This window comes from Typha angustifolia, chromosome 7 (genome assembly GCF_048772165.1).
Source record: "Typha angustifolia cultivar Huaian chromosome 7, ASM4877216v1, whole genome shotgun sequence".
NCBI classification, from domain to species: Eukaryota; Viridiplantae; Streptophyta; class Magnoliopsida; order Poales; family Typhaceae; genus Typha; species Typha angustifolia.
Window position 1 is genome coordinate 3,414,855 of NC_133245.1, and position 23,729 is coordinate 3,438,583.

General features: G+C 36.6%; 4 protein-coding genes across 9 annotated transcripts; 3 read left to right on the forward strand and 1 right to left on the reverse strand.

The window, feature by feature from the left end:
* The first annotated feature begins 1,347 nt into the window (after window positions 1–1,347).
* On the forward strand, window positions 1,348–3,343 carry LOC140763264 (probable receptor-like protein kinase At1g49730). Of its 4 annotated transcripts, none has more exons than XM_073101373.1 (7): window positions 1,348–1,547; window positions 1,910–2,086; window positions 2,226–2,278; window positions 2,369–2,436; window positions 2,572–2,661; window positions 2,776–2,845; window positions 2,935–3,343. In XM_073101373.1, the coding sequence occupies exons 1-7, from the start codon at window positions 1,441–1,443 to the stop codon at window positions 3,234–3,236; spliced, it is 867 nt and encodes a 288-aa protein (XP_072957474.1). In that variant the 5' UTR covers window positions 1,348–1,440; the 3' UTR covers window positions 3,237–3,343. The 4 variants fall into 4 exon arrangements, with proteins under 4 accessions (XP_072957474.1, XP_072957475.1, XP_072957473.1 ...); XM_073101372.1 differs by having other exon boundaries at window positions 1,353–1,547; window positions 1,831–2,086; XM_073101375.1 differs by having other exon boundaries at window positions 1,431–1,547; window positions 1,920–2,086.
* Window positions 3,344–4,872: 1,529 nt separating this feature from the next.
* Window positions 4,873–6,003, reverse strand: LOC140763266 (RING-H2 finger protein ATL70-like). Its single transcript, XM_073101376.1, has one exon. It carries the CDS (start codon window positions 5,597–5,599, stop codon window positions 5,072–5,074), a length of 528 nt encoding a protein of 175 aa, XP_072957477.1. The 5' UTR covers window positions 5,600–6,003; the 3' UTR covers window positions 4,873–5,071.
* A 2,859-nt stretch (window positions 6,004–8,862) lies between these two features.
* Window positions 8,863–16,172, forward strand: LOC140762426 (protein IQ-DOMAIN 5-like). Of its 3 annotated transcripts, none has more exons than XM_073100220.1 (7): window positions 8,863–9,174; window positions 11,156–11,270; window positions 12,202–12,375; window positions 13,602–13,829; window positions 14,202–14,315; window positions 14,659–15,145; window positions 15,601–16,172. In XM_073100220.1, the coding sequence occupies exons 2-7, from the start codon at window positions 11,187–11,189 to the stop codon at window positions 15,729–15,731; spliced, it is 1,218 nt and encodes a 405-aa protein (XP_072956321.1). In that variant the 5' UTR covers window positions 8,863–9,174; window positions 11,156–11,186; the 3' UTR covers window positions 15,732–16,172. The 3 variants fall into 3 exon arrangements, with proteins under 3 accessions (XP_072956321.1, XP_072956323.1, XP_072956322.1); XM_073100222.1 differs by lacking the exon at window positions 8,863–9,174 and adding an exon at window positions 9,207–9,347; XM_073100221.1 differs by lacking the exon at window positions 8,863–9,174 and adding an exon at window positions 9,402–9,655.
* A 539-nt stretch (window positions 16,173–16,711) lies between these two features.
* Window positions 16,712–19,999, forward strand: LOC140762427 (uncharacterized). Its single transcript, XM_073100224.1, has 3 exons — window positions 16,712–17,094; window positions 19,298–19,405; window positions 19,489–19,999. The coding sequence occupies exons 1-3, from the start codon at window positions 16,789–16,791 to the stop codon at window positions 19,798–19,800; spliced, it is 726 nt and encodes a 241-aa protein (XP_072956325.1). The 5' UTR covers window positions 16,712–16,788; the 3' UTR covers window positions 19,801–19,999.
* The last annotated feature ends 3,730 nt before the right edge of the window (window positions 20,000–23,729 follow it).

A 23,729-nucleotide genomic window follows, 5' to 3' on the forward strand; every position in this document is an offset into this window, starting at 1 on the left:
CAGAAAATAGAGTTAAAATTAAATAAAAGTATAAAATTCATTTTAGAATTTTTGGCTAAAAATAATGTTATTTAATTAGGAATACAACTTTCATAGTGAAAATTAAAAATAAAGTACATCTCAATGTCTAGATATCTACATAAACAAAGGAGAAATAAATAAATAAATTGCAATACACTTTCTCATCAATTGAGCAAAAGTCACCCCTCTATGCCATAACAGGAGAAGGAGCAGGAGCAGGAGAGGAAGAAGAATTAGCCCGTGGCTGTGGATTCTGGACAGGAACAGATAGCTTCAATCCAAGAGAGCAATAGTTCCCAAAGCTACATATAAAATAACACATCCCTTCTTCCTGCAGACCAACCAAAGCTGGCCCAACGACAAAAGTTCTGAACGGGTTCTCATCCTTGCAGTCCTCAAACTCTCTCCTGGAAACCTGCACCACATTGTAGAATCCCATCTCGAACCTGAAAACTATATAACCCAACAAGCAATTAGCCGCAAGTAGGACTCCACTGCTAATTAGACCGAGTTGTAGACGTTTCTACCAAGAGTGTCACCAACTAGGAATGATGTGTTTCTAGCCCAGTTAGAGTAGAAATCGTTGGTTGGAGGAATCGACCACAATGAGTCCCCCACTATGTGGTCATGGGAAAGTGTGGATCCAACGAAGAAGAAGAAGATGAAGGGAGTGGCTAAGGCTGCAGCTTTGATTGTGTGAGTAGTAGTAGTAGCCCAAGTTGATCTCTGCATGATTTGCGCAGGTGGGAGATGGGTCCAGTTTCAGAGCAGAGTATCCGAGATGGGAGACAGAGTGCAGAGAGTTTCCAGATTGGAAAGCCAGGTTTAACTTCTCTCTCTCTCTCTCTCATGGAGTGGGATGGAGGTTGGTAAGTGGAGAAAGGGAAGTGGGGTTCGGTGCAGGATTGAGCATAACCGTTTCAGGAGCGCAGATTATAAATAATCACGTCTGAAATCTAAATATATGATTAGAGCTACGTAATTAGAATGGGTTTGATCATAATTGAACGCATGCAACGGTCCGTTATTCGTAAAACTGGACCACGACTCAGTACACGGCCCACCACGTGGCTTGCCATAATACGACAGCAGAGCATATCAAAAGCAAAATATAAAATAAAAAAGAAATGTAAAAGAAACTAAAGACAAATAAAGGTCAAGATTCGCCGTAAACGAGCATAAGAAAAGGAAATTATAAAAGAAAAACGTATATATATATATATATATATAAACTTTGTTATTTTACTATGAGTTGTTACTTGATATTTAACTTTCTTTCTTCTTTTTTTTTTTTTTTAAATTTGTTTATTTACAATCGTGGAGAGAAGGACGAGGGGAACGTGGGGGTAAAGTTTGGTAAGTTTGGTAAAAGATTCTGATTACGGAGAAGAATAGAAGCTTTTTAATCTCGGAGTCCAAATGGCAAACTCCTCCACGTTTACCGAGATCTCGGTTTCTATTTCGAGCGATGAAGAAGGAGGGCCTCCTCCGCTGTCTCAGGGCATTACGCCCTTCAAGATCCTCCGGTACTTGCTGTCTCTTTACTTCTCTTGTTAGATTGCCCAAATTAAAGTTGCCACTTTTGCTATGTTTGCTAAGATCTGCAGAATTAAGGGCGAAAGTGAGTTTATCCATCTCATTTGGGTGTTCTTTTGATTAGGAATTGTTTGTGGATATGCTTAAGTTTGGTTAGGATATTTATATGTTGGGAGATACAAAGGAAAAAAATCGATTCCTTTTAGGTGTTGTTAGACTCGGCTAGTTAAAATGCTGAAATTTTTGCTGTTCCACTCTATTTGTGCACCTTAGGTCCATTGTCATTTGTCAAAAAATTCACTTCTAAGGAGATCGAAAGAGCAACTGATGAATTCAGCACAATTCTTGAAAGTGGTCCTCAGGGAATGGTATATAGAGCTCGATTTGCTGATGGTATTGTTGCGACAATCAAGCAAGTAAGATCTCTGGATCGTGGAAAAGATACCTTCTACAGGGAGGTGCAACGGCTTGGGCGCTTGCACCACCGCCATCTCGTCAGACTTCAAGGGTTTTCTGAAGGAGAGGAAAGGTCTGTAGCCCTGTCAGTGTAGCTGAATTGTATTTTGCATCCACTTGTTCTCTCATGGACAATGGAGGGATCATGCTTGGTATGGTATTATCTGTAAATTTTTCTGAAATTTCTTCCTTTTTTATGTTATAACTTTCAGGTTTCTTGTTTTTGACCACATGGAAAATGGAAGCTTGAAAGAGTGTCTTCATGGTAGAACGCTCTATTTGTGATCTTAACTTTGAAGGATTTGTTAGGTAGCTTTGATAAGTTAGCTTTATTAGCATCTCCCTTTTCTTTCAGATCCATTGAGAACTCCGTTGAATTGGACTACCAGATTACAGATTGCTATCGGTGTGGCAGCTGCCCTGGTAAGTGGTTTGGTTGAGAAAAATGAACCCTCTTTGTGACTGTATGTGTAAAGTAAGCGGAGATACCACAAAAAGTTTACCAAATTTACTTCACTTTAGGAAGTTCTGTATGATGGTGTGTGACTCTTGATGCAGGAATATCTTTATTATTTCTGTGACCCTCCTGTATACCATGTTTCGATCAACTCTAATAATGTAATGTTGGATTCAAACTATGTTGCCAAGGTGATGATCCTCTTAGTAATTAAAAAAGTTTCATGTTGATAGTACTTCTATAAAATTCACACAAATATCTGAAACCGTCAAGAAATCATTTAACAGTTTGTTATGTTGTATCAGCTATCTGATGTTGGTCTTGCGGACTGTAATTTTAACTGCACTAGTGAATCCAACAGTTCATCCTCTGGAGGTTAGAACTTTCTATATGAATACTTGATTGTGCTTGCATATCTGTATCTATAATATCAACCGGTACTCATGAATTACCTCTTGCTTCAGACCACATTGATCAAAGAAGCAGGGATTTGGTGTTTCAGTTTGGTGTATTGCTCCTGGAGCTCATAACTGGTCAATCATTGGATGGTGAAGTCGAACTGGTTCAATGGGTTCAGGAATCTGGGTTTGTTTATTCGATGCACAAGATGGTGGATGCTGATCTTGGAGATAGTTATGATTCCAAAGAACTTAAATGTCTTCTATTCATAGCAAGATTGTGTACAAGAACAGGAAGTGAATCATTAATATCTATTCGGCAGATACTAAGGTATCTGCAGGGAAGGGTAGAACATTCAATATCATAAATTAGTCTTTGTTTGGTAAGGAGAATTTGATTTGAAGGCACACATATAAGCATGTGAATATAATAATGATGAAGCTGGTTAAGGCTCTGTGCTCTGGTTCTCTTGTATATCACCTTGTGTAGTGGCTCTCTTTTCATACTTTTTCTTAGTTACTTGCTCACTTGTGTAGGTAAATGTGATGTGGCATCTGCTTCAATTAGAATTCTGTACCACTGAAAGGGGAGACAAGAAGCATTCAATGGCACATGCATGCGACATCAAAGACTAACTATTCTATTCTTTTTTTATTCCCTTGAAAACCTTATGTGCGGACGACCCATACTTTAAAGAATTCTATCACACTACCTCTTTCTTATCCATGCTGATGGCACCTCATCTGTAGATAACTAACTTTCCAGGTTCTGTTAACTTGGCATCTCTTGTCCATTTGCATCATCCTTGTATACGAAGAATAGCTCCATAGTTCTATCTTATTATTCTCTAGCATACTTGTAGCTGTTACCTCAAACCAACAAAGTTATGCAGGAATGCAAGTTTGGGAGGATTAAATAACTACCAAAGGTTAGAATATCAATTTTCTGTAAGATGAAGGGTTCAAATAAGCCACTCGAAAGTTTCTCTTGCACATATATGTCATGTTCTTGGAATATTTTACATCGGTATTGTTATTCACATGTATGGTCGATGGCATTCAGGTTTATTTTTCAAGAATACTTTCCAGAGTAACCACAGTTATCTCTTTTGCTTTGGACGTCATGGCCTCATTGGAGTAGGAATCGGTTAACGGGTGGGACAGGACGCCGAAGGAAGGGAAGATGAATGATTTGGTAGCAAAAGGGAGCACAGGATGGAAGGATATCAGCTGATTGAAATATGGAGAAGAAGATGAAGAAGAAGAAGAGGAAGAATTATGGTAGATGAATGTGATGGTTGAAGATATTGTCTTTTTGCAGCCACCTATGTAAACCGAAAATAGAAAGAGCAACTTAATTCATGATGTCTGCATTAGATATATGTTTTTTCCCCTTATCTAGCTGGAACATGTCATTTCCATCTGTCTGAAAGTTGCCTCTTAAATGTTTCATGTCATCTCTGGTCCCTGTATAAAGAACTGAAATATTCTCTTTAATGGTTTCAACAGGCTATATTTCTTGTTTCATCCTTTTCTATAGTTATTATTGCTGATATATATCTGATTTCAAATTTCATAAAGAAGTTAGGTTTAAGCTGATCATTATTTCCACATCTCAGCTTCATTTTTCTTTACCTGTTTATTGTTGAAGTAAATTTTTTACTTACTGTTTCATTATTGTTTGATCACTGCAGTAGTACAGTATGAGTACATAGCTAGAAACATAGGAGTGCCAGTATTCTATCCTTTTTAGTTGCTTCAGTACTATCTTTCATCTAACAATATATCAGAACAGGGCAATTGGAGATAATACATGCCAATATATTCTCTTTTGTTTCATCTTTCTTGATAACCCTGTGGCCAATGATAAATATGTATATGATTCATGGTGTAATTTTGTATTCGATGATCTCCTCTCAATTTGATTTTCAAATTAGGGAAGATAATTTTCATAAGCCTAAATATAATGATGCCAGATTGAATTTTTGGAATAAATGTGCAGACTTTGATGGTCTAAAGATGATTACTTTATTTTTCTTGCTGCCTGGAACTCATGTATTCACATGATCAACTTTAATTAGCATCACCCAAGAACAGAGAATTCTGAATCTAACCATGCAGTTGTTACAGTGAAGAATCTTTCTACAGATCAATATGGTGAAAGAATGAAAGGAATCAAGCAATCAAGAGAACCACTCCTCAATCATGACTGCCTTGCTAGCGGCACGACCTCCGCAAGCGGCGTCGGAAGCGGGCTGGCCAGCGGCGACGTGCGGCAGACCGGGCACGACGGGTGCAGCCGCAGCCATGGGTCGACGCACTTAAGATGGAACAGGTGGCCGCATTCTGGCAATTCCCGGAGCACGTCGGAGTTCTTATAATCCGTCAGGCATATGGAGCAGCAAGCTGAAGTAGTCCTCCCCTTCTCCCGGAGCTTAGCTTGTGAATACAAAACCTTCGGATAACTCATCAGTGTGGCCTCGTCGATCCCGATCTCTACATCATTGTCCGCCACCGCCAATTCTGCGATCGTCTGCCTACCGCCAATTCGACGCGTTGCTGGCTGTGCCTGCGTGTTTGTCCTGGTGCAGAAGTAGGAGGCCAAGGTGATGGTGGTGATGAGGAGGAGAATGCCAACAGAGACAGTGACTCCATAGCCAAAACTGCCGATTCTCTCGGTGCTGAAGATGCTACCGCCGTCGGGGGCGATGACCGAGGTGTTTGAGCTCATCAGGGATGTTTGTTGGGTGGTGGGGAAGGAGTTAGATGATTGAGAAGTTGAAAGGAGGAAGGTGTTTGATCATGTGGAGCTGGCTGTTGCTTGGTAGGTGATGATGCATTGTCTTGGCTTGTTGTTTTGTTTTGAAGGGAGTTGGTATCTGCTAGGGGAGTTTGTATGTGGGATGTCAACGGTAACATGCTGTGGAGCGAAGTAAGAGGGAAGGAAAGGATTAGAAATTAGAGACGAACTTCTGAGAGGGTTATTCTATAAAGATTAAACCAAGTTTTTCCAAGGTCAATCTTACTCCCTTATCTATGCATTTCTAGATATTTTCTAGAATTATGTAGTAGACAACTAGTAGTAATTTTTTTTAAATTTTTAATGTCAACTGTCATAATCTATCTTCATTCATGCATTTGAAGCCAAGAAGAGTTGGATTTCTTTTCTTTGTAGATAGATGTTGCTTTCACTATCCTTTTGCTCTTTGATCTCTATAATCTCTTCACTCTGGCGTGCACCTCACGTTCCACTCGGGGAGATCTAGTCAATCATCATATTTATTGTCTTGAGTAAAGCCTAATTCATATGTTACAAGATTTACTTGAGTCAAATTGTTCTGGTTGAGAGTAATATTTCTTAGTATTTTATGTACATGTGGAATAATATGTTGGAGAAGACGGGGGAGAATAATTGAAGAAAGAGTCAGAGAATTAATTCATTTTTGGCTTACTAAACTGACAATTGTTAGGATCTTTTAACTATCTATCTGGACACTTAGCTCATCAATAATAATCTAACTATTGTTTTTCTGTCTACTACTAGTGAGGTTTATCTTCAATTTGTCTCTAATTAACCTCATTCTACTGCAGCTGTTTTGGATTATGAGGACAATGATTGAAATGTTTGTTTGGGAAATGAGTGATCTTTGACTTGGGATTTTGTTTCTTTTTAGTGGCAACTTGCAAGCATATAAAAGTAAATAGCTTTTCAAGTTGACTGCAGGACAGAAGAAATGTTTGCCAAAGGATATAATTTGCTGGAATGATGGTTTCTTTGAATGGATTCTTTTATAATGAACAAATCACAGCTGTACTATGAGAAAGAGAGCCAGTGAAATTTGTCTGTCAGCATCTTGTGCTTAAAGTCCACTACTTCTATGCTCCATTACGCCTAGATTTAGGAGATTTATCTACGAATAGTGTTGAATAATCGATCATTTATTCTCCCTAAAATTATGTTTATCTTAGATGTTGTCATGTTAATTTAGACATTGCACAAATTTGGGATCAAATTTGATAATAATAAAAAACTTACCAAGTAATTGGTTAGAACAATGGTGGGTTCATTAACTATTACTTCTTGGGCCTTGAAAGCCCATGATTAGAGGAGGGCCTTTTTGTCCCTCCTGAAATCTGAGGAAAATTTATCAAAAATTATTTAATCTTTGTTATTATTCACATTCTACTGGATGTATATGTATATATCATTTTTAATTTTTGATGCCTAAAGCATAAACCTAATGGAATAGAGAATATTTAGTTAATTTTAAAAATAAAATTATATACCTAAAATATCCCTCACTTTATCTTAAAATCAGGTTACCTTCTTTTACCTTTTAACTTTATAAAACCTACTCAAAGATATTAAATTTATTATATATATATATATAGTTAATTTAATTCATCTATAAATAACTCTCCGGCAAAATATTCTTAGGGCATTAAAATTATAAGACGGCATCGTATATATAAAAAATATATATTTTATTATAATAAAATATGTATTGACTATAAAAAATATACAGTAATTTTTAAAAACCTAATAATATGAATTAAAAAATAACTATAATTAAATTGCAAAAGTGCTGACAAACTTTAGCTACTAGGAATGCTAGATAACACTAAAAAGGGACCACTTAATAATTCAACCTCCCCCTTTCAGAAAGCGAAACTCAACAATAATTTCTCTTTGAGGGCAATAAAAGGCAGCAAAACTATTAATATGCTACAGTGGGCCAAAAAGAGCTGCAGATGTGGGGGTAAATGCTACATACTTTGGTTGCACTGCACCTCTTTCTCAGAGTCACAGTTGTTTATAGGAAGCAATCTGCCACTCACCATGTGGACCTTTCTCTTCTATCTCCTCTCCTCCATTTCTTTATTTTTAATGCCCCAAACCTATTCAAATTTATCTTCTTTAAAACAAAAAGATTATATTAAGATGCTAACCAGATACAAAATTTCCAAAGCAGCAATTGAAGACTAAAGTTTGAATAAGTTTAGAAGGAAAGGAAATCCTCCATCCTAAGTATAATCTGAAGCCAAGGTTTTCTTTTTTTTTTTTTGCAAGTGAATGCACGATAAGATTAGTTTGACAAGATGTACGAATAATTTTATAATTGTTAAAATGATTAGTTAGGGTTTTAATATGATCGATTACAGAGGCAATATATCAAGATGGCTGATGCCAATCTTTCAAAATGTCGACTAAGATAATTCAATTAGACTCGAGCCAGGTGTTAGTATAATATTTTTTTATCGAGCAGATCAGAGCTTTCTTTAGCGCCATGATTTTAGTGATGAGTGCTGACTTATAGCGTCCACTTCTGCAACATGCAAATATTCAAATTTAATTTTACTAATGTGCTGCCAAACAGCTATCCCTAAATCACCCAAATAAATAACCCAAATAAATAAGCTATTGATACAAAGTGGAGGAGATAATTTGACTTTGACCACTTGAAGTTTCCAAAGACTAGAAAAAATTAATTTTGGCAGGGAGGATAGTTAGTTTCAAAAGATTATCAATTAATTTATTTTTATAACCAAATATTTAGAAGAAAATAAAAAAGTTCTTAAAAATAAGTGAATTTTTTTTTTCTCACAACATCCTGGCAACTAAACACTCCTGATCAAAGTTAATGGTGATGATTGCCTTGCCCAACCCAAATGGTGATCCAAAGATTTCAACTACGTTGGGGTAGTTATTTAACAAACAAAGTTCAAGTCCCCAAATTATGCGGCTCCCCGGGTCATGTGCCGCTCCCGTGACAGTGTGACACTCTCTCCCTCCCAACTAACCTCTATCTCACCTCCCAAATTTTAATACCGGAGGCCAGAGCGTCTTATCGTATGCGAAACCACCCGCATGCGGCGAAGGAGATCGAATGGCCAGTAAAAACTCGCCGCGTAGAAATGGCTTGCTAACAATACTAAACCTGCGGTAGAAGTTATCCTTATCCAGATAAAAGTTGGAATAAAACTTTCGAGTATCCGACAACACTAGTGAAAAGGGGGGAGAGAAAGGCAAGTCAAGGGTTGAAATGGCGGATCACTCTTGCTCTCTTTTCCCACTTTTCTCCTCTACTTTTGATGTTGTTTTACTTGGAGATTCCCAGATCTGATGTTTCTCTTCTTTGCTCCTTCCTTCTAAGTTGCGTGGCGTCGCTTTCCTCAATGACATCGGAATTCCTCTACTAGAATTCTGGCCGCGGATTCTTACTTGGGATCTTTCAAAGGGGACTGGTCTAATTGTCTCAGAGATTCGATCATTGATCTCCTTTTTAGTGCCGTCGGTTGGTTGAGGTAAATGGCGTGGGGTCTTGGGCGCAAAATTTATTCTTTTTTGGTTGGTGGCTGGGTTGCAGAGTTTATCTGAGGATTAGTTGTAATTATTTCTGTTGGTTTTGTCTGTTGTACGATGCCTACCACGAGGCATTAGCAGAAAGATGCTGTTTTGCAGCTTCCCTTTGAGATAGGTGATGGGGGAAAATGGCGTTTTTTTCGTGTTTCCTAATAATTTTCTCTGAGTAGACTTATTATCTCACTCTGGGTTTCTTTTTTTTTTTTTTGGTGCGTGTGTGTGTGTGATTTGAGTATTTATTTTGTGAGATTGGAAACTATCGAATACAGACTCTTGATGTCTTGATCTGTGCCCATGGCTATCGACCAATTGTTTTTGATGCTTCGAGATAGTGGCTTGCAGTTTTAGTGATGGTTGCTATTCAGAATATGCACTAGATTTTGACGTTGAGAAGGAAATATCATTGAGGGGTAGTGGGATCAGGTGATGGTTTGTCTTTCAATTTTTGAGTAGAATGTCAAGGCAATGCGTTTACGAGTTTAATCCATTGTAGGGCAGAAATATAGGCTTGATATGGTAGATTTTGAGCATATCTCTTGTCAATCAATATAAATTCACCTCTGGACTATGTATAACAGGCAGCAATAGTCTCATCTGGCTTGTAGAGCAATATTGTATACTTAGTAATCAACTTTAGCTCTTATCTTCATAGCAGACTTCTATCTCATGGTTTCTTGGCAATCATTTACTAATGGTTGGCTGCTGCTAGTGCTAGATCTCCTTATGAAATTACCTGGAACTTTTTGAATAACATGTGTAAGTTGAAGTGCAGGAACACTTTAGCAGATTTGATTTACCAGTAGGCAACATACGATATATATATTTTTTTCTATCTTTCCTTGAGGATCTAGTTTATACTTCCAAGAGCAGTAGAAGACTGAAAATTATGGAAAATTAATTGGCATTGACAAGGAAAAGTTCTGAGTGATTTTCTTTTTCGTTTTTCATTGTTTTTCATGTCCTGTACAAGATATACTGACCTTTTGTATAAGCGAAGATAAAAGGAAAGGTTTTCAAGAATCTGTCTTTGTGGAATTAAATGGCAGGAAAATGACTTTCTTGTGTGAAAAGAACTTTTCATCGAGTTGCCTTAGCGTCTTAGGAACCAAATGCAAAACTAACTTGCACTTATTGAGTGGCAATAGACAAATTCAATCTCTCTATTTTTTTCTCTATAAATTAATTTGATAATTATTGGTTATGTCCTATATAATCATCTGGTATATGTACTGTATATCTTTTATGCCACCATATATATAATTTTCACTTAGTGATTTCTTCAGATAAATGAGCTTAACCTATTTTAGGAATAAATACTTAGTACAACTACATAAATTGTATATCCTCCCAACATTTAATGAAAATAATGTGCATGATGATGGTCATTGTAGCCCCCGCTTATGTTGAAATAGCATATGCTCAAGGCAGTCTTACCGCTTACGTTTACCTCTGTGCATTGAAAGAAAATGATTTTGCAACTTGGCTGTGCTTTAAATTCTTCTCATGGCCTGGTGGTTTAACTTGCTTGTCTGAAGTTCCTTACCTAATTAATTATTGACTGAAAAGGTTGCTGATGACTTCCAAAGCATGGAATATGAACTCTCAATTTGCTCAGTTTATTACTCCTTTTTGTGGCCATTTTGCTACCAAGTGCATTTACTGTCCCGGATCTGCCTATTTCCATTCATATATTTTTTTCAGAAAAAGAAAACTTTCACTACAGAGTTTTTGCTAGATCATCATCTGCTAGATAATCTTATGAGAAGAATATTTGTAATCTGCTGAATAATTCATACTTCAAGCTACATCTTGTATTTCATTGCTTGTAGTTCTGTATAATTCCAATAAATCTGTGCTCATTTAGTGCAGAAAAGAGAATATGACTGGAGCTCTACATTAATTGCTGTCTATCTAAATATCCAGGTCTTAGTGATTTACTAGAAGTGACAGCATAATGGGTATTTCTGCTAAGTGGCTTAAATCATTGGTTGGTCTAAGAAAGCAAGAGAAGTCACATCGTCCAGATAAGGATGAACAAGTGAGTAAAGCTGTACTCTACTAAGTTGTTTTCCTTAAATTTAAAAGCTTCCCTTTTATCAAATTACTTGGCAATGGATATTATAGTTGCTATTTATTTTTCTGTGTTATTAGAAGGTTTTTGTACCATGACTGGTGGAAATATTCCCTGCCTTTTATGTCACAGATCTTTGTAGGCCTCATATGGACTCTATTTTTGATGTAAAGTGGTATTTAATCGTCATCTTTATTCTTAGATAGAGAAGGCAGCAAGAAAAAGTAGAAACTGGGATGGGTATTGCATTGTGATGATGCATTTCTTTCATAATTTATCTCTGCTCAGTGCTCTTAATATACCAGATGTGTATGCAAATTTGAAAATTCTGGGTCCTTGAAGAGTTCTTTCAGGACGTAGTGACTCAAAGAATATGTAGCAATAGCCACGGGCTTACCAAACATTGAAGTAGACTAGTTAGCTGTTAACATGACATTGTCATGTGAAATATGCTTTCAACAATTTTCTGGACATTTTACATTGTATCAATTGTTGGGAGTTGGGACCAACAAACGAAAACGAGAATGGTTCCACATATTTGGAAAGGAAGAACATAAGTCTGTTCCACCTTTTGAATCTTAAGAATCAAGACTGGCAAAATGAATTCATGATCGCTATTGGTGCTGATAAAATATTAGCATATGCTGCAAGAAAAATGTGAATTTGTAAGAGCTTAATAAAGCAAAATGCTAGGTCTCTTTTGTCACTTGTCATTATATCTCTGATATATAGACTTTCTGAGCATGTTCTAAATTCAACATCTTTATCTCTTTCCAGTGCATTCCATTTCAGTTTTTGGTTTGTCATGTCTCTACTTTACCAATTGAAGTATGCCTAATGCACACTCATATGAAGTCTTCTCTGTTCACTAAAGACTCATGAATTGAGAATATCACAGAAAAGGGTAATTGCTGATCAATTGCGGCATAGTGGTGCTGCTATAGAAGATGGCTCAAATTCTGCTTCCATGCCCAGTGTCTCACTCCACGTACAGGCAGCTTCCCTAAATGAACGAAACACAAAAGAGGATTGGGCTGCTACAGTTATTCAGACTGCATTTCGAGCATTCCTGGTATCAGTTTTTGTCTTTTCAACAGTATGCTATATTTTGGCTGACAAGTTATTGACAGCACTGCCATTGCTACTTATGCTTGATAACTTTGTGGTTGCTATCAGTTCTGAGACTTTCTTATTATAGTCCATCCAAATAATGGCTCACCAAGGGTGTGCCACATTTGGAATTCAGACAGCCAACACCAATGCTAAGCTTCCAAGAAGGGTCCATGATCCTTCCCAACAGGCCCAACCTAAGCTAGAATAGTTGTCTTGTGTATGTAAGTTAGTCAGAAAGATTTCCTCGATCTCTTATGTTAAGGTGCATTACTGTATTTTGCAAACGTCAAATAGTTGTCAGACTATACTAGCAGGTTAGAGACTTTTGTGGAAGCCAACCATAAGAGGAGCAATATTTTTGGATTTTTAATCAGATAATTAGATGTAAATTTATGTGTGAATCATCTACAATTCAAGGGTGCAGAAATGGACTTAAGGTAACTGTCTATTTCCAGCTCTACCTCTCATCTCCCATCAGGGCAAGTTCTTGCAAGTGCTGTCTGTGTGGTTACTTATTCTACTTTTGGTCTATCAGATCTTGTGCTCTTATCAAGGTGAAGACTGAAGTGTTTCTTTGGGGCATTCTGTTATTGTTTCTATGTATTATATAATTTCCAGCACAAAAGAATACAAGATAACCTCCCTGAAAGAAGATCTCATGAACAAAGTTCAAGTAGTAAGTAGGAGGAAGAAATTATTATTACTGCTATGCAGTAAAATTCCAATTTAGTGCTTCCTAGAAACTGAGTATAACTAGTTTCTTTTATGTTGTCTAATCTCTAAAGATGCATGGGGTCCAAGTGCATGAAGCCAATGCTAACATAGGGTGTGGGAAGGGGAAGTTTTACTCAGTTCTACTTTCATATGGAAGAGATATCCATGAGAATACAAGGGAGAAACCTTACCGTTGAACTCTCTAACGCCCTTCAATTATTTGAAGACATATGCACACAAAAGTAAATAAATTTTAAAGAACTGTCATCTTAACTAACAAATATCATTCACAAGCTTTCTTTTACTTGGATTTGGACTTCGAGAGGGTGCTACTTGTTAAAAACATGATCAGACATAAAAAAAGAAAACCAGAAATAAGCTTCTATGTCATGTATTTTGTTCTATAATATTTGCAGATAATTTATTTTAGTTCTTGCTTTCTGATATAATGGGTGATTGGATACTTTCCAGGCTAGAAGAGCTTTACGAGCATTGAAAGGACTAGTTAGACTTCAGGCCCTTGTTAGGGGTCATGCTGTCAGAAAGCAAGCAGCTATGACACTTCGTTGCATGCAAGCTTTGGTCAGAGTACAGGCTCGTGTCAGAGCAAGGCGTGTCCGCATTGCTTTAGAAAGTCAATTGGACCAGAAGAAAATTCAGCAACAACAAATTCTTGAGGCTCGTGCTCGTGAAAATGAGGTAAGCTATAACTATCCACTAATAATCAGTGTGGCTAATGTTTGAACTCAGACTGAAATGTGGCATTGCCAACAGTCCAGCCCAGTGACACTTGTTTGTATGCCTAACAGCTAAATGGAAGACACTCTATAACAGCTTTATTTATACTAATTGATAAAATGGGAGTTAAATGTCTTGTTTTCCTTTTGTATCTCGTAAAATCTTGCAATTGATTGCATATTAGTAGCAGTTGTTTTTTCTGCTGGAACTCCCTTAGTATCTTTCATAATGATCTGTAATGGACAATACATGCAATCCTAAAGCACTCGACAAGTGAATCCACTAACTTCAGCTAAATATTAGATAATTAACCATTGTATGATTTAAATGCAGGAAGGCTGGTGTGACAGTGTAGGCTCTGTGGAAGAAATCCAAGCTAAATTGCTAAAGAGGCAAGAAGCTGCAGCCAAGCGTGAGAGAGCCATGGCATATGCTCTAACTCATCAGGTAATTTTGAGCGAGTACATTTTCTTTCGGTGATCACACTGAAGATAGAAACAAAAATGTAGGCGTAAAAGGAATAAACATAAAATGGAGGATGAAGATAATTAATTGGATATCAATAGTTTGATTGTTTTAACTGATATCAGCTTATTGAGTGCTGCACAGTTAAACCGGTCCATATTATAGGTATTTATTTGATTGTACCCTTTGGACCTTCTGCACAGTAGCATGATACTTTATAATCTCGTACGGTAGTTAACTAATGGTCAGATACTATCTGATATTTTACATCATTTTCTATTCTTATTACATATTAAGACATCTTCCATCTTTTCTTTTGCTGCAGTGGCAAGCGGCTTCCAGACCGCAAGCTGCCCCTTCAGGGTTTGAACCGGATAAGAACAACTGGGGGTGGAATTGGTTAGAGAGATGGATGGCTGTTCGTCCATGGGAGAACAGGTTCCTTGACATTAATGTTAAAGATGGAGTAATGTTGAATGAGAATGAACAGGTTGAGCCAAATGGATCCAAGACACAGTCTAAGCCACTGGCCAAAAGGGCCATGTCAACTCTTCATTCCAATATTTTGAACCAAAAGACAGCTCCATCACATTCTGACAGAAGTGGATCTTCGTCAAGCCGGTCTGCAAGCATGCCAGTCTCTTCTGCTTCAGCATCTGCCAAACAAAAATTAAAGCCATCATCGAAGGAGGTGTCTGAAGAAGCCATTTCTCGACCTTCTGTACTGGGTGCTCGATCCAGTAGCAATCCAAAGGAGAGGCCGGCACAACTGGATCAACAGGCTAAAAAGAGACTTTCCCTTCCAAACAGTGGTAATCGCTTTTCTCCCGCTGGTTATATGGTTCTTATTGTCTGTCTTATTGATTTTTCTTATCTTGCAATTCAATTTGAACACTCTTATGTACTTATCTAATGTGACTAATGAATTTGTGAGGTATTCAGATCTTTCTTCCCGTTACCAGTGATTTTCAGAAACATTTTTGGTCAATGGATGAGATCTATCATTTCACTAGCTTCCTGATAAGCATTTGATATTTATTGTCTCAAATATTTGTTCGCATTTGGCTGTTTCTTAATTATATATGCAGTCTAGTGCCGTTAACATAACAGAATACACCCGAGGGAAATGGCCTTTTCTATCTTCTTTCATTTTTTTTTTCACACTTTATTTTTCTGGTTTATCATTTTGGATACTCATTTACTGTAAATCGATGGACGTTACTGTAAAACCTAGGAGTATTTGACTTATCTTATTCATGCCAAGCAGGCGGTGAAGCAGGAAAGCGGCCAACCAACAGAACTATAGCTACCCGGTCTGCAAATACACCTCAATCTGAAGTAAAATATCGGAAGGCTCCAATTGATCCAGCTATCAAGAGGGTCGAACTGCAGACATGAGAAGCCATCAGTTGATCAAAGTTAATATTCTCGAGCAGTGGATCAAGAATCCGCTGCTGCATGTCGATCTACGTCTGTATATACATAGTTACTTGTTCTATCTGGATTACAGCTGTCTCTGCTCTACATCTCTATATCACATGGATAATTGAGGCTAAAGGATGCATGTGAGCTCATGAGGTTGTTGTATAACTAGTTTTTCGCAATTAGGTAGTATCTATTTATTCTTGTTTGAATATGGTGTCATTAACATTATTATCAATTGTTCTTCTATCTGTCATTATATTTCTCTAGAATGTAGACTAAAGTCCCGCTTGTTAAACTGGTAGCAGTGACACTCTGTGACACATTGCTGGAGAACTCGAAAGACAATTTTTTTCGAAAGCTGGATGCGAATACCCACGAAATCTAGCATGCTAATTTGATGCTTTGTTTCCACCTCTTGTAGCTGCAATTCTGCTGTATGACTGATTATGGAAATTACTCCTTATATGCTCTGCTTTATCATTTTCACCATTACTTCGAGTTCTTTAACTTTATACATATTTTGTGAAGTCAATACTCAGTGGATTTAAAGCTCTCTTTTTTTTAAGAGAAAAAGAAATGCATGCATTGACATTTGAGATGAAAAGATTAGTCTAATTTTCACTATTTCGCCTTTTCCTATATTATCCTTGGATATCGCCAGCGTTATTATATGTGTATCATTTGAGTCTTATAATTTTAATTTTTTTGGGGGTCTAATTTATGATTAGTCTACAGTGCTTATTATCTAAAGTTAACTGATAAATAAATTATGACCAAATCTAACTTCAAATCATTGGATTTGATTTACTTTTTTTTTACATTGAAATCCAACCAAATAAACAGTAAACAATAGTAAAGGATTTGAATTATGGGCCAAACAAAAGGATTTATTCTCTCCTTTGAGCCCGTTTAGGTGGGCCTACTTAATCCATCGCCCAGGGTCAGTCAATACTTCCCAAAATTCGTAATCTACCTGACACAGGGGATCCGACCGCCGAACCCCAAACTCCGAAATCGTCCACAGATAGCGATGGGGACGATGGCGATTGCGGCGCTGATCCTGGCTATAGCGGTGCTCCTACCGCTCGCGGCGGAGGCGGGTGACCAGAATCGTGTCTACGCGCCGTGCTTGGATGCCAAGATCCAGAGAGGGGATGGCTTCACCTTCGGAATCGCCATATCCACCCAGGGGTCTTTCTTCTCCGGCCAGACGCAGCTCTCCCCCTGCGACCGCCGCCTCTCGCTCTCCTCCTCAGGGGCGCAGCTCGCCGTCTTCCGCCCCAAGGTCGACGAGATCTCCCTCCTCACCATCAACACCACTACCGGCTTCAACCCCGTAGGTGTCTTTGTCTCAATCTTTAGGGTTCCGATCCAGTCTCGGCTCTTTCTGTTCTTGAGTGCTACATTTCTTCGGATCTGACCGCTGGAATAAGCTAGAATAGAATCCTATTGAAATTCCAAGCACATACGATCGTTCTATCTGTTTGCTGTCTGTTGGTAAATAGATCTAGCAATTGCTAATGCATTTTTTTATAGGAAACTTGCGAAATGTGATTATAAGTGGAGGTTAAATTTCTTGTTTGTTTAGATAATGATGTCTATGCGCTTATGTTGTTTAGAATGCTATCTTTTGTTGAATACTTGGATGCTTCTAAAGATTGGAGGATTATGGTTTCCTGGATTTAAGCAGGCTGGATCAATTTGTTATGTTTGATAATTGTAGCATAGACACACTGGAGGACGTTTTGATTATAATTCCAGTCCTAGTTCAGATATGAAATTTTACTAGGAGAGAGAATGCATTATCACCAAGCTGTTTAAATGATTGAATCACAAAGGGAAAAAAGAAGAAAATAATTGTTGGATTCAATATGCTACACATTTTTCACATGTGTGCAACTAGAGGTGGGAGAAGAGGAAGGAAAAGAAATGTAAGGAAGATGGAAACTAAGTGCTGTTAAATTTCATCATCAGATGGAATATTGGATTGCATAGCTCTTGAAGTCATTGTTGATCAGATCATGACCTTTTACTATCAGAGTGACTTTTTATTGACTCCAACTCTAGTACTTCCCTGAGAAGGAAATTTAGGAAACCAATAGGAGCAATACGGTTTAAAGGTTAATGCCTCCTGCAAATGTCATGTGTACTACCCTATTCTTTGCTTGCTTAAATATACACATCCAGTCATTAAAATAAATACTTCCACTTAAATTATAGTTTGTCAAGCAACAATGCATGTAATCTAAAGATGAGCTATGCATGTAATCTAAAGCTGACTATTTGTAGGGTGCATGAGCTAGAGTTTTGTTGTGTTAGTTGATGATCTTTAGAAGGCTTTAGTTTCTGGGGCCAATGTACTGGGCTAGATATAGAAGGTTGTCATTATAGCCCTAGAAATGTCTGCTAAAGTTTGGATTGCTTAGGTTCATATCAAATCTTGCTGAAGGAAGTTTTTCGCTCCTCCAGTTATTATTTATGCATTTCCTCTAAAACCATCTCAAAAAGTGATTTATCGGCACATTACTTGACCAAATATTTCCATTATTGCACATGCTTCATGAACCATCAGTGTGACTATTTCAGGATTAGGGAAAAATGCCCTTAAAACTTGAAATAACTCACGATCCCCTTTAGTGATTTGTCTCTACATTTTGTTAGAGGGAATTTCATCCAAAACTGAAACTCGGCTCACTTTATGTATCAACTGTTGAAGAATATGTTGTATCTAAATGAAATGTGAGGTTATAGTTTTTCATATGTCAGACGTTAGTTTTTCTCAATTTTGTAACTTTTTTCAGGATCCTTTCAGTGTTGTTTACGTGTTGTTATATCCGTGGTTCTTATTACATATTGCCATTTTGCTTTTGTAGGTTCCCAATACATAAGAGAAACATGCTTCATGTTGCTTATGTCTTTTGATTTTTTAAGTTAGTAGGTTGGCATGGACTACAAGGTACCTATTTATTTCATATAACAATATAATTGTTTGGCAAACTTTCATATATGAAAGTTCTCCAAGAAATTTTTCTTGAATGCTAACAATAAGTTATAACCAGAATGTGTTGGGTATAGAAAGATTTATTTATCTCCTTGTCTTCTTTTTGTTGTTTAGGTAAACATAGAATTTGAGCAATGCCATGATGGCTATGACTGATGTGTTACCAACACTAATATTATCTGGTACTTGAGTGATATCAGCTAATACTTCCAGCTTTACATCTGCAGATGGTATCACTCATTTATGCAGATTTATCAGTTAATCTATAATGCCTTAATGTTGCCCACAAATTCATTTCTCAATAGGTTGGAAAACTTTATAGGAAGTTGACAAGTGGTTTTGGTTTTTAAAAAATAAACATTATCTTGCTTACAAGTAAGGACTCCAGTGCAAATTTCATCCTATATTACATTAGACACTTCATCCTATCCTATACTCTTTGTCAATTTGATTTGAGTTGTTCTCTAGAGCATGGCGTATATGGTGGACACACGTATACAACTCAGTTTTGATGGAGATCATTTCATGCTTATTCCAGGTCTCTGCTGGTGGATACATGGTGGCGTTCGCCGGTAGGAAGTATGCAGCTAGGTCTAGAACGACTTTAGTTGGTAACAGCACATATACCGTGAGCAGCTTTACCCTGGTATGCCTTTACTATGTGATACTGGATATAAAGGAAAAATTGAGCCAGCATATTCATCATTATATAGAGATATCTTTTTTCAGGTACTTGAGTTCCAAAAAGGTACACTTCAGAACTTGTATTGGAAGACGGATGGTTGTGCTTCATGTTCAGGAAAGTCATCTTTCGTTTGTCTTAAAAAGGAGGGCAGCTGTGCAATCAAAACATCCAGCTGCAAAAGCCAGGGCTCTGTAGATTGCAGTATCGGGATACAACTAGCTTTCTCAGGCACCGATAAGCATGATGCAGTTCTCAACTCATGGTATGAGGTGTCCAACCTCCAGCAGTATTCACTCTATGGACTGTATTCCAACCTCAAAGATTCCCTAACCAGCCAGTACAGCAAAATCTTCTAGCAAGTTTGTATTGGTTGTTGATCCTCCTGTTAGCTCTGCAGTTGTAATTTCTTGCTGTCATGTTTTGTGTCATCAGATAAATTTTCTGTACCGGCATTTCATGTAAATTTGTTTGATACTTGTGGCATACTGATGTCAACTTTTATGTGAATCTATTTATGACTCGGTCATCTTCAATTGATTGGTTATTTTGAGTGCCTGTCATTCTCTTGTTCTTCTTTTAACCCCAGCATCTTGGGTCTTTTTTATTTTTCTCTTTGCTTTCAGTACTTTGTGGTGTCTTTGAGGAGCTTTCGCATTGTGTCGTTAAACTAATATTTCTTTCCTTCAATCTTTCAGCTGAGTTGTCATTGTTATGTTGGTTGTTTCTTCTAAACTAGGGACAGAATATATAACATCCTTGCACGATGCATGTATGCCCTGGACTGATTCAAAACTGAGCCTTACCTTATAAAATCATAAATTGATCTTACGAAGTTTTGTAGACTCTTTAATTGAGAATGTCTCTATGCAAATTTAACGCTATACTTTTGTCCAACTTACTTAGTCTTGCCTCCTAGAATCTTCATGATGCTCTCCAATTTCTATTGTACAATGTTATTCTAATTATTAACATCAGGCACAGGCTGTCACATAGATTTTTAGTCAAGTATAATGTTGGACTTCAATAATCTTTCTAGATAATCGAATTCAAGAATCTTTCTAAATATTTGAATTCTCTCTCTTGTTGTTGCGAGCCTCTTTGTCTCCCGGAAGACAGCAGAGAATGGAACAGCTAAAGAATCTTAAGGCTGTTAAAATATAATACTAGAGTTTATGTGACCTGCATGGCTCTTAATTAAGACTTTTCTATTTGTCTCCCAGATTAGAACAATGGAAGGATATCAGCAGACTGTGCTAATTAGCTTGTGTTCAAACGTGTCATGATCTAAGCTGTCGAGATCTCCTCTGCTATTGTTTCCATCTACATTGACCTGGCCATGTAGAACTTTTTGTACCCTATGAATAGTATGTTAATGCCAATGGAGAATATATATTTTTTCCCACAGAAGTTTCCATAGAGAAATTTCTCCAGTTCTGTTTGTTGTAGTTGCTGCAATGTCATCGAATCCACCGAACTGGATTTGGATGGTTTTGCTAACTTGTTCTTTTTTATGTTGGGTTTGAAGGTTAGGTGACTTGTTATAATTCAAAGTCAGCTAATGGAATCCAAAACAGGGATATATTCATGTTAATTGATGTGTAATATATCTAAACAAATTAAATATATATATATATATATATATTAGCTAAAGATAAAAAAGAAAGAGTAAACACAATCTACACATTTGAGGTTATGTTTAAAAATTTAGAGTGCCACAAATGTTAGTTTAATATAAGAAAAAGACTAACATACCCTTTTTATTTTGCAACAACTAATTAGAAATTTTTCTCTTAATGAAAATGCTTTCGCGTCTATATCTTAAACCATGAATATTTCAAAAGAAAAAGAAGAAGAATATAAAGAGCAAAATGTAGTTATGGACAAAGAACTAATAATAATGTATAGATTGAAACTATTAGGCGACTAAGTGACATATAAACAAGTTTAGAAATGCACTTTAGAGCAATCTCACAAAAGAACTCCATCATCTAAAACAAATGATTTAGATAATATGCCAACCACGTGCCAAGCACAATGGTACGAGATGTGCTTATGACGTATTATAACTTTATAAGAAAGAAAAAAATAAATAAATAAAGGAGGCATTAAAAAAATAAACAGCATCTCTCTTTTATTAATTTATTAACAAAGACAACGAGATGCATATCTTTTGGTTCTTTTTCCTTCTTCTTTTTTCTTTTCTTTTTTTTGTGAAAAGCTTTTGAGCTTGAAGATAATCCAAACACTTAAACGCAGTGGGAATTAATCCATCCTTTTTTCTCCTCCATTCAACTCTACATAACATTATATATATATATTATCACTCTTTTATTCTTTAGGAAAATATTATACAACCATTTGCAACAACGAGTGACGTCAGTGTTGAGATAAAGCTTTGCGTTTATTCCCTATTTAATAATCCACCAGCATTAACACAAAATAAAGTAGGGGATTAAATTAAAACTTATAAAAAAATGTCGTCCACTTAATCAAGTTGGTCCCTCCATCAAATTTACATCCAGAATCCGCGTTTTGCTCGTGTGCTGCAATTAAGGCTATTTAATTCATAATGGCATTGAAAACAAAGAGCTAAAGAAGCACGGTAACCGAGACAGGAATTTTACAATAATATTCAAAAAAAAAAAATACATGACAAATCTAATAAATAAAAGTATTATAAATATATGTAATTATATGTTTGAACTACAAATGAGAGAGAGAAAAATAAAGTGATAATATTAATATGTGACAATTTTATGTAATATTTTTTTAGTGCTTTTTTTTTTTAAATCTTGAGAGTATCTAAAAATATATGTATTTAAAATATTAGATGATTTCTAGATGTGTTCGATATGCATCGAACAAGTGTCCGACAAATATCGCAAGCAAACAAGTATTCGACATAGACATCTCATGCTGTTTAAAGAGCTATAATTTTCCTCAAATATTCCATAAAACTATGCTGATATGTATGTTTGGTATCTAATTAGCATGGGCAAAACCATAGTCGGCACAATTATCAACTACCATATGAGATGTTAGTAAATATTTTTGTGAAATAAAGCCTAAATTATTTTATTTTTGTATCTCAGAAATATTTGACCTTTTAAAGAGCTGTTCCCCCTTGTACCTTTATCTTAAACTGCAAAGAAAAAGTACTGAAAGGTATTAAGATCTATATGGTAATTATTTGATAAAAATGAAAATAAATAAGGTATAGAGAGATAGGATCATAAATAATCATATGGGAGAAGTGAGGGGGTGAATAGTAAAAATAATAGAGACAAGAAAGTTAGGTGTCTCTAATAAATTTGGTAAATACCTAAAATATCCTCTAAACTCTAAAGTGAGGAGCCACCACTATTAATTGCTATGTTGGTCATTGGGCCAGCTCTTTATTTAGGTTGTGGGTCCCCACACCAATAGAATCAACAAACACCCACCCACCTCGAAAAAGATACTCTTTTTTTTTATTTTAATTTTTTAATTTTTATTTTCAAACCTCTCTCTCTCTCTTCCTTGGATGGCGAGTTCTGTTCACTCCATTCCACTTGGAGGCATGGCATTCCAGAGCGGTGTCAACGCGCATCAAGCTCTCATTTTGGTTGTTGGTATGCGTCATTCTCAATTAGCAATCGCACTTAAAAAAAGAAGGCTTTTTTTTTTTATCGCTCTCTCTCCCTCTTTCCCTTCTTTTAAGTAGTCCCAATCAAGTTCTTTAGTCTTCTTGAATCCCGCCAAAGTAGTTAGTTATCAACAATTAAGAGAGATTTCTAATTTTTATGCATTGAGCTAGAGAGACGTAATCTAGTTTGACTGGAAAATGTCATTTGTTTTATGGGTTCATAGTCGAAACTATGGAAGCCGACTAAATTCGTTAGTTACTCTAAAAACTAAGTTACCGTTAGAAAAAGAAAAAAAAAGAGTTGTTTTTTTTATTGTTGTAGCATTTAGTTAGGGAGAAAAGTTGAAAAAGATAAATGATTATACTTTTCTTTTCTAATTATTCCAATCTTGTTATTGTAAAAGTGGTGAAAAGCTTTCTTGGTATGCGGTGACCATATTGACACTGGCCTAAATAATTGGTGAGCACTGGTGGTCTCTCCCTCTCAATGAGTACCAGTGACCACTAATCTCAGAGGGACACAAAGGGCATGGTGTCCCCATTCTGACACAAAATGGATTTTGCACTGTGGGTTTCAGTTACATTACCATATAAAGAGTTAGGGGCAGTTATATTTTGCCTTGTTTGGCCATTTACTTCCCTTTGCAAAGTAATCAAGCT

What these genes read in the sequence shown, in the direction of transcription:
- LOC140763264 (XM_073101372.1), top strand. Translation starts at nt 1,490, where the DNA reads ATGAAGAAGGAGGGCCTCCTCCGCTGTCTCAGGGCATTACGCCCTTCA. An exon ending in TCGGTGTGGCAGCTGCCCTG is followed by an intron (nt 2,437 to 2,571) that starts GTAAGTGGTTTG and finishes CTCTTGATGCAG; the next exon opens with GAATATCTTTATTATTTCTG. An exon ending in ATTCAAACTATGTTGCCAAG is followed by an intron (nt 2,662 to 2,775) that starts GTGATGATCCTC and finishes ATGTTGTATCAG; the next exon opens with CTATCTGATGTTGGTCTTGC.
- LOC140763266 (XM_073101376.1), bottom strand. Translation starts at nt 5,599, where the DNA reads ATGAGCTCAAACACCTCGGTCATCGCCCCCGACGGCGGTAGCATCTTC.
- LOC140762426 (XM_073100220.1), top strand. Translation starts at nt 11,187, where the DNA reads ATGGGTATTTCTGCTAAGTGGCTTAAATCATTGGTTGGTCTAAGAAAG. An exon ending in CTCGTGCTCGTGAAAATGAG is followed by an intron (nt 13,830 to 14,201) that starts GTAAGCTATAAC and finishes ATTTAAATGCAG; the next exon opens with GAAGGCTGGTGTGACAGTGT. An exon ending in ACTTTCCCTTCCAAACAGTG is followed by an intron (nt 15,146 to 15,600) that starts GTAATCGCTTTT and finishes CATGCCAAGCAG; the next exon opens with GCGGTGAAGCAGGAAAGCGG.
- LOC140762427 (XM_073100224.1), top strand. Translation starts at nt 16,789, where the DNA reads ATGGGGACGATGGCGATTGCGGCGCTGATCCTGGCTATAGCGGTGCTC. An exon ending in CCACTACCGGCTTCAACCCC is followed by an intron (nt 17,095 to 19,297) that starts GTAGGTGTCTTT and finishes TGCTTATTCCAG; the next exon opens with GTCTCTGCTGGTGGATACAT. An exon ending in CCGTGAGCAGCTTTACCCTG is followed by an intron (nt 19,406 to 19,488) that starts GTATGCCTTTAC and finishes ATCTTTTTTCAG; the next exon opens with GTACTTGAGTTCCAAAAAGG.